The 9,231-nt window shown below is 44.1% G+C and overlaps 1 protein-coding gene across 5 annotated transcripts in view; it reads left to right on the plus strand.

Moving 5' to 3' along the window:
* The window catches only part of GOLGB1 (golgin B1), a 79,131-nt gene extending 72,453 nt beyond the window's left edge, over positions 1–6,678 (plus strand). For all 5 annotated transcript variants that reach the window (XM_019652848.1, XM_019652855.1, XM_019652829.1 and 2 more), the window contains 5 exons: positions 1,402–1,545; positions 2,443–2,540; positions 3,000–3,134; positions 5,535–5,640; positions 6,160–6,678. In XM_019652848.1, coding sequence (XP_019508393.1) covers positions 1,402–1,545; positions 2,443–2,540; positions 3,000–3,134; positions 5,535–5,640; positions 6,160–6,294 — 618 coding nt within the window. In that variant the 3' untranslated portion in view covers positions 6,295–6,678. The remainder of the gene's footprint in view (positions 1–1,401; positions 1,546–2,442; positions 2,541–2,999; positions 3,135–5,534; positions 5,641–6,159) is intronic.
* The last annotated feature ends 2,553 nt before the right edge of the window (positions 6,679–9,231 follow it).

A 9,231-nucleotide genomic window follows, 5' to 3' on the forward strand; every position in this document is an offset into this window, starting at 1 on the left:
CTTATGAGCTGGAGCAGAGGTAGCACAAAAGCAGCCATACATAATACATAAACAAATGGGGTGGTTATGTCCCAAGATAAACTAATTTACAAAAAGCAGTAGGCCCTGGGTCATAGTTGACCCCCCCCCCCAAACTATTGCAGGGATCTATGTCTTTCTTAGGGGACAGAAATCCTTCCTCTCTCTCTTTCAAAGAAAGTAATACTTTTGAATGTGCTTTGTAAACTCACCTCTTAACAGGTAAGATTGTATTTTTCATTCTGGCTATGCAGATGTTTTTGTTACACCATGTGGATTTTCTGTTCTAATTTTCCATGAAATGTCCTTCCCAGGCAGCCAGAGTACCTCTAGAAAAGTGTTCTCTTTTCTTCTCTGAAAATTGGTTCAGCTTTTTTACACAAGCATTAACCCAGAATACTTACAGGAAGGAATACTCAGGAAAAGATTGAACATACAGCCAGGTACAGCAGTGTCCTTTCATGTAATGTACATAGTCCTACAGTGGGTACTTAGTAGAGACATCTCTGTGGTTATTCATGTACCTGGATGTTAATCATAACTAAACTTAAAAGTTGACAGCCTGCAAGTGAGTTCAGGAATTAGAATTATAGTTCCAAGGGACTGAATTCAAATCACTGAATAGAAGCTAAAGGATAAATTTTTCATTCGATATAAAAAATAATTTTCTGTTTCTGACATGATGAAAAGTGGCTTGGGCTGCTTTGTCAGGTAGTGAGCNCCCCCCCCCCCCGACACTGGACACATTCAAGGAAAGACCTGTAACTCACACAGCACAGGAGAGTCCTGCTTTGAGTGACTGAAATGTCTACCTGTGAGAGCCCTATTCCCAATGTATTTTCTTACGTGTACATAAGCATATTAGGATATATTGTTTCCCCCTCCTACCACATGCTATAATTTCTTTCTACTTTCTTGGTAACTTGTAACTCTTTACAGCATTGAAGAATATGCCCAGTAATGTTATTGTCTGAATTTTTTGGTGACAGCTCTATCTCCAGCCGTCTAGAGCTCTGGGGATTATAGTAATTTGTTAGTAACTTCAGCTTGGACCCAAGCTACTGTCCTTCTCCCACATCCCTGGGATCGCCTATCCTCTTAGGTCACCTGTGGACTTCTGCTTCCCGGTTTTTCAGTTAGCATACTAGGACATCATAAATAAAGTTTCCTGCTACCTCCCCCAAATTGTTTTCCTTTCCTGGTCAAAAAATTCTGAGTTTTCTCACTTTGAAGGAATACACAGTGCTGTTACTGAAATAAAGGCCTTGCATAAAAAAAAAAAAAAAAAAAAAAGAGATCCTTCAAACTCAGGACAGTTAGCCTAAGCACTGCTTATAGTGAAACAGTCCTGTGGGGTGGTGCTTATCCTATCCTCTATTTCAGTTTTCTCAGCTGCTCGAAGAGAAAAACACCCTTTCCGTTCAGCTCTGCGATACCAGTCAGAGCCTTCGTGAGAACCAGCAGCACTACAGTGACCTTTTTAATCACTGTGCAGCCTTGGAGAAGCAGGTTCAAGAGCTGCAAGTGGTGAGTAAGAGGAAACTGAGTAGAAATGAGAAAGCATAAAGAGCAGCACTGAAGAGGCCAATGTGTTCAGGCTGAAGATTAATTAGGTGTGATGGGAGAAGGTGAGAGAAGAGAGGAGACTTCGTTGACGTGGGAATAAGGTCTGGGAAAAATTAAAGAAGGGATTAGAAGAAAAAAGATTGGCAAGCCGATGGGAGAGAAATCAAAAGGCGAGTGGAAAGCAGTGATGATTGAGGCTTTTGGAATTCTTAAACTAGGAAAGTTTTTTTGGTTTTTTTTTTTAAGCTGAGCCATCCTGCCACCTGTTGGCAGCTCAGCGGCTGCTCAGCTCGGGCTGGGAATCGAGCCGCTGTTGCTCAGAGCTCTAAACTAGGAAAGTTTTGATGTTTGCTTTCAGAAAGGCAAGCCATGGTGAGATTTGGACCTGAGAAACAAAACAGGCAGAGCTGTTGATGGCCGCGGAGAAGAGTGCGCTGTTGAAGTTGGAGGAGACTGGGAATGAACAGGGAGAGAAACAGGACATAGAAGGAAGAGTACGGGTTTGGGGGTGGGAGGATTGAGCAAAGGAAGGATCAGAGTAGCTTCTGGAAAATCCGTGCACCTGCACTAAAAGAAAGCAGATTTCAGTGGTAAGCCTTTAAACTTTGAAGAGGAGAGATTAAAGAATGAGAATCTGGAATAAAATGTAATCAAGAGTTTTATATAGGAGATTAATTGATGAGAGCAGAAGATTCTCACTCCTAAATCTGTGCTTGAAGAGAATTATAACTGGAGGTATCCCTCTCCAAGATTTCTCATTCTCTTTGATGTTGAGCGAGTTCGCCTTTTGCCCACACTCAGTTTCTTAAGAACTTTCATCACTGAAGAAGAATAATGCTAAGTTTATTCTTCTTTTAGGGGCCACTGAATATAGATGTTGCTCCAGGGGCTCCCCAGGAAAAGAATGGAGCTCACAGGAAGCCTGATCCTGAAGAACTCAGGCAGCCACAACGAAGGTAGGGGCGCAGCCCTCAACCGGGGAGCTTGCACCATATACAGAAATGGGGCAGTCATCTAGATTCAGCTGCAGTCCACTGTGTGGACCTAATATGCCTTATTATCTTACTGGCCTCACAGAACTGGTGGGAGGATTAAATGGTAACAATTATAAGTAACAAACTGAGTGTGAAAAGTTTGTAAAGCTAAAACAGCAGAGACAGCATACACACACACAAACCCATAGCCCTAATCCTCTGGTATTCAAGTGAACAACATTCCTTCGGTCCCTAAAAGCTTTTCAGACATTTTCTACAGCTTCATTTAATCACTTTACAGCTTTGCTTTTAAAGTACTTTGTGTGTGTACAAGCTTCCCTAAATTTTCCTGCGGTACAACCTTATGAAGACGGGGAACCCTTGTAACGGCAGCTGTGTCCTGCATCTAGTGACGCTGTTTGTTTTCCTTTGGTCCTGAAGCTTTTCGGAAGCCCAGCAGCAGCTGTGCAACACTAAACAGGAGGTGAACGAGTTGAGGAAGCTGCTGGAAGAAGAACGAGACCAAAGAGTGGCTGCTGAGACTGCCCTCTCCGTGGCCGAGGAGCAGATCCAGCGGTGAGGGCCGAGGGGGGCAGCCTGTGTTCACTTCAGGTCCTTTCTGATCACACCTGTGTACATTTCAGTGGCCAGACTTGAGAATAATGAGGATTGATTCTCTTCTTGAGATGGGTACTGCAGTGAGTTTAGGGTTGTTATAGTCACTCAAGAAAACACTACTTGTGAAGTGTGGGAGACCTGCACTTTGACAAAGCAGTTGTTCTGAGAGAATAATAATAATTCGTAATATTTATGGACAGCTTGTTTCATGTGGGATGAAATAAGCTATGTTTCCTATCCCAACAATAACTATATGAGGAAGATGTAGGATTCTTTAGAGGGCCAAATAAATGTCAACCCCATTTCCTATCTAAGATCTGAATCAGTGGACATTTCTGTAAAAGATTAAAGCATGGGAGATTAAGGGATCACGTTATAAAGCTGTTATAAAAGAATCTAGCTTCTGATTTGTTAGCAAATGCACTTCCTAATCCTGAACTTCCCTTCTTGGTCACAGGCAATGTTGGGCAAGGGTAGGCTTCCCTTGGAGAAGAACCCGCTCTTGTAAAATTACAGCATTAGAGCAAATTGTGCTTTCTATGGGATGATTGGTCGAAGTGTGATTTGGAAGGACAGAGCTATAGAGCCCCAGTTCCTTATTCTCAACTCACCAGTCAAGAGACTCACTGTGCCTGAGAGAGGAGAGAGTGGCTACATATGTTTTGCTGCTGGATGTCCCTTTCCATGGAAAGAAACATCAAAAGCAGGCACCTTTATTATGTCTGGGTGGGGGGAACCACCTACGTACATTGCCTCTTCCCTCAGAGGATGGCACTTGTGGTATCAATGCTTTCTTGTAAACTTTTGGTGGCAGAGGTGGCAGCTGCAGTGAGCAGGTCTTATTTGAGATACCTTCCTTTCCCATCCAGTATATTCACAACTTCTTAGTTTTCCTCACTCACTGGGGTCTTGGTGTGCAGCCTTGAAGGTGGGCTCTGTAGGGATACTGACTCTTATGTCTGCTGAGCGTCCCCTAGCCTGTGTGCCCATGGCTGTTTCTCTGCACTTGATGTGGACCAGGTTAGACCTAAGAAAGCCCTCCATTTGGGGGAGATCTCACCCTCACATGTAATTAGCCTTCCCCAAGCCAACGTGAGTCTGCACAGTGTGGGTTGACTCTCTCATATGTGGTCAAGGCACACTAATCCGTGCTTAGCCCCTCCACAGTTCCCTCTTTGACCCTGACGCAGGATGCATATTGAGGTAGCTAAGCCAGTGCTGCCCGCCCAGGCCCGGCACTGCCATTTTAGTGTTAGAAGTTCACCTGCATTCATACTGTGGTAAGTGCAGAACTCTGTAGACTTGGAGACCTACAATTGTCTCACCCTTTCTCAGCCTAGCCTACAGAAGTGGACAGACTGACCGACATAGGACCAGACCATGCTGTTCCAGATGGAGCCTGCCCCCAAAATGCTTATCATATGGAGGAACAGGCACAGAAAGTATACTCTACTGTCAGCCTGGCTCTCAAGAGGAAAACAGGCAGGATGGACCTAGGCTGTGCTTTCCAGTGTTCTCTTTCCAGACTCACAAATCAGATTAAAGTACTTCTTCTCTCCTGGATAAAAGGGTGTGACCTGCAAAGAGAATCCAGGACTATTATGCTAATGAATATCTCTTCGTATGGAGGAAACATCAAGAGTAAAGAGTTCCATTCTCCCCTCCACAATTAAAAAGTGCATCCCTATAGACAAATGCTGGATCAGATGTGCTGTGTTACCTGCGGCCCTTTCGATACAATTCTTGTGTTTGTAAGAAACCATTGAATGGGTAAAGCCAGCTTCTTCATTAAATGGCAAAGTTCCATAATTAAATAAATAAGCAAATCAGCAAAAAAAATACAGAAAACAGTTGAGGCTGCCAGTTCAGTTTAGTTCTTGGATGCTTTTGCCTATTAGCCTTTAATAAATGAAAAAAGAAAATATTGAGTTTCTCTGAGTCAGGTGTGGTGTAGTGGAAAAAACGAACATGATGTATAGAGACAAGCATGGGTTTTGAATTCTGGCCCTACCTCTTACTGGCTGTGCCACCATGGGCAAATAATTTACCTCTTCAGGCCTTACTTTGAAGATAATACCAACTTCAAATCTAAAGATCAGATGAATGTAAAGCACCCAGTCCTGCATCTGATAGATAGTAGGCAGTTGGTCAATTCCTGGTAGTGTTTATCACCTATTACTGCTCCTGAGAGAAACCTGTCTGTCTGTACACTCCTTGCATGAGGACAGAGATGGATGTGAGAGCAGCCTTTGCTGCAAATCCCTGTGCCTTGTCACATGGCAAGATGACTGGAAAGACTTCACCTGCCCCACTTCTCGTGCTCTGACCAATGCCCTGCCTCTCTTTTTCTCAACACAGGTTGGAGCACGGTGACTGGGACTCCGCCCGGACTCCTATCATTGGCTCCTGTGGCACTCAGGAGCAGGCACTGCTAATAGACCTTCCAGGCAACAGTTGTCGAAGGGTAAGAAGGGAAGAAGGACAAAGAGAGGGAACTACAGAGGGTGCCAAGAAAACGTATACACATTTTAAGAAAGGAAAAAACTGTAAACATTGTAATATTCAATATATACCGATAACAAAAGATGAATACATGTCACGTTTGACTTCCGCAATTACAAGAGGTGCCCAAAGTGGTTCCCATCAGCGTCCAGACACGTCTGATTACAGCAAACTACTGCTAAGCAACGTTGACCAAAGTGTCCACTTGTATACAATTTTTTGGCAACCACGGTATATTACACTACCCAACAGGGCCAGCTGTGTTGAGGCAAGGGGTCAAGGAAAGTGGAAGTCCAGACACTGAGCAGCTGATGGGGCTAAGACTGCAAGGATATGGAAGATTGGAGGGAACTGGTAGAATTTGCCAAGTTGTTGACCCTGGGGGGACTTTCGGGATACCTCTTTTCTGCAGTGATAGGGAAAGGAAAAGGGACATATCCCTACAGCATAAAACCCTCTGACTTTCAAACTTTTCTTTCAGCCACGGAGTGGTGCTGGATGGAAGCGGGTACTGCGTTCACTCTGTCATTCCCGGACCCGAGTGCCACTGCTAGCGGCCGTCTACTTTCTAATGGTTCATGTCCTACTCATTCTATGTTTCACAGGCCATCTATAAACTTAGTTCTTACCTTTTGGACCACTCCTCTCAGAACTTGGAATTCTCTCACCTCTGAAGTCAAAACCATCAATTCCAACGCAATAGTCTTCCCACTTATAGGTCCTCTCTCCAAGTCTACACAGAAAGTGCCTGCAAAACAGATGTGGATGTGAGCACAGGTTAGCACTGCAAGGACCAGCAAGTCTGCTTTCTTCTACTGCCCAGCACCGGAACACTTTTGCATAATCTGAGGAGGCCTCACGGTTGGTTGTTGAACTCAAGATTTGTTCAGATTTTGCAGGGCCCTGATCTCTTGTGGTCCTGAAAGATGCAGAGGCATGTTTTTCAGCCTGGATGGCGGTTTCAATAAACCTAATAATCTGAAGTCCAGTATCATTTTAATTGATACTTTGCTTTGTTTACCTTATATTTTCTCCTTCAGGGGGAAGGTGGACCCGCCATAAATAAAATTCTGGGGAACATTATCTCATAGCATATCTAATTAGCTGTCCTGCGGAATAGGGTGGGAGCTGAAGAACTCCCCAGGGTGTTGAGCTGTTAGATCACAGGGGACGACAGCATCTCCTTCCCTGGCTGTGCAGATCTAATTGGAGTGAGATTTGTGGTCCTAGACTGTAAGGATAGGATCCCATTGCTTATGCCCTTGGTCACATGTATACTAAGGTCCTGAGTGGCCCATGCCTTGCCTTTCAGTGAAAGACAGGAAGAACTGGCTATAGACAGTGGGATTCAGGTTCTTGTCATTCAGTGTTACCTGGATATGCCGCGAACGTGGGCCCTAAGCACACTACGAGCCAGTCCTAGGGGAAGCACTGACTCCCAGCCAGGTAGGTCTGACTGCTCTGAGGACCACTCCTAGCCTCTCGAAGTACTGAGCTATTTGCTGTTGGTGACAGTTATTCCGCTTTCTCAGCCCCATACTCATCTGCCCTCTGTGGTAACAGCTGAGAAAAATGGAGGGAGACTATAGAAAAGACAGATTTAAATCTCGGCCTGAGAATGACAGCAGGATCAAATTCCATTTGTGCCTATTCCCTGCCTCCCCTCCCCGTCGGTCCTTACCCGTTGGCTGTTTTCTCATGATGCACATGATGTCTTCACTGCCTGCTCTCACCACCCAAAGAAGAGTGAAAACTGGTGAACTGACTGATCTGCTCGAACCCTTTGTTCTGGGCTGACCAAATCTTGGTCACAGCAACCCAGGAACTTTCCTGAATAACTGTAAAATAAATTATTTTCAGAATGAAAAATTGCGGTGTATGCATGTGTGCATATGTATACACGGGTGCTTACATACATGTGTTTTCATGCTGAGGGGAAGAAGGTAGATAGGGGATGTAGGGATGGGATAGCTAGGAACAGATACAGGGGCGGGAAACTACATGTTCAGGCTTCCTTCTCACTGGCCAACACCAGTAATGGCTGCATTCGCCCTTCTAGCTTAGCTGCTAGACCCAGGGGTGATAAAGTGGCGTGAGGAAATTTCAACTGAATACTGAACCAAACAAGCTGGGCCTTAGGGCACGAGATTCCTGCAGGCTTGTTCCCGGGCCTGGGAGAGCTCATCTGGTGCGTACTGAAAACATTAGGCCCCTAGGATCCCTCTAGGTGGGAGTGGGGAAGTAAGGTCTAAGCTACAGCAGGATATGCAGGCATTATTATGTTTTTATATTAAGTCACTGAGAAAAGTGAACTCACTTGTTCAGGGCACAATTAGTGAATTGACCCGCGCATACCTGGCTTCAAAGCCCATGCTATTTCTTTGTGTTACGGCTCACTGCCTCCCATTGGGAATGAACTTGGGACGTTTGCCTAAGGAGACGTGAGGTTTCTTAGTGTCATCTCTAATTAAATGCTAAGGTTTCTCTAAAGAATTGTACCTGGATGGTGTGTCACAACATCTGATCTGGCTGTTCTTATTTTCATAACTGAATTAGGATTCGAAATGATCTAAAAGACATTTTTCCCCTTATACAAATTTTCCACAAAATAATTTCAGGACTGCCACAATAAATAGGACATGAAGTGGGAGGGATCAATAAATAAAGCTTCCTTCCCCCAGGCATAGACTCAGATTTGGAAGTGACTCAGGTCCTTCAAGTTAGCGTATTTCTAACGCAGAAACCCGTTTCTCTGTATCTTGGACCAATTTCATTCAGTCTCTGCTTGAATCCATTGGGAGCTCACAGCTGAGCAAATCAGGTCAGAACTCCATGTCAATCAACAGCAGGACAATTAGGTCAGATACAGTGACAAACACCCCCAAGTTCTCCATAGGTAAAACAACAAAGGATTGTTTTCTAGTCAGACTCCAAGTCCCTCACACAATAGATGACATGTCATTCTCAGCTGGGGTCTCTTGTTCCCCAACTGAAAATGGACCCACTTTGGAGAATTGCAGATGGTGGGCACTGGGCTAAAGGATGGCCAAGCTTGTTCTGGTCTTTAAAAGTCTCCACCAGGAAGTGATGTATTTCATTATTCACATTTCATTTGCCAAAACAAATCACCCGAGCAAATCTGACTTTAAGAAGGAAGGGAGGAGCACCAAATCTTGATGAACAGTAATACAGAATACCACAAAGACCTTCCATCATCTGGTACCGCCTAGTTCTCTCAGACATCTTCCTACTATCAGGAACCAAGTCTTTCTACCAGTTAGCTCAGACTCCTCATTGTCCTCTGAACAATCTCTGAAACTTTCTCCTTCCATGTTTTGCCTTTCTACTGCAATTTATTCCCTTCCATAATTTCAATTGATAAATATTTATTTGAACACCTATAATATGCAAACCTCAGTTTTAAGTGCTGTGGGTAATGTAAAAATGATTTTAAGTCTTGCAAGATCCACATAGGAATCATTTTCCCCATTAAGCCTTTCTTGCTTAATTCATCCCATACCAAACTGCCTACATTCCTTTTTTTATAACATTA

Source organism: Hipposideros armiger, unplaced genomic scaffold, assembly GCF_001890085.2.
Source record: "Hipposideros armiger isolate ML-2016 unplaced genomic scaffold, ASM189008v1 scaffold_8, whole genome shotgun sequence".
Lineage (NCBI taxonomy): Eukaryota > Metazoa > Chordata > Mammalia > Chiroptera > Hipposideridae > Hipposideros > Hipposideros armiger.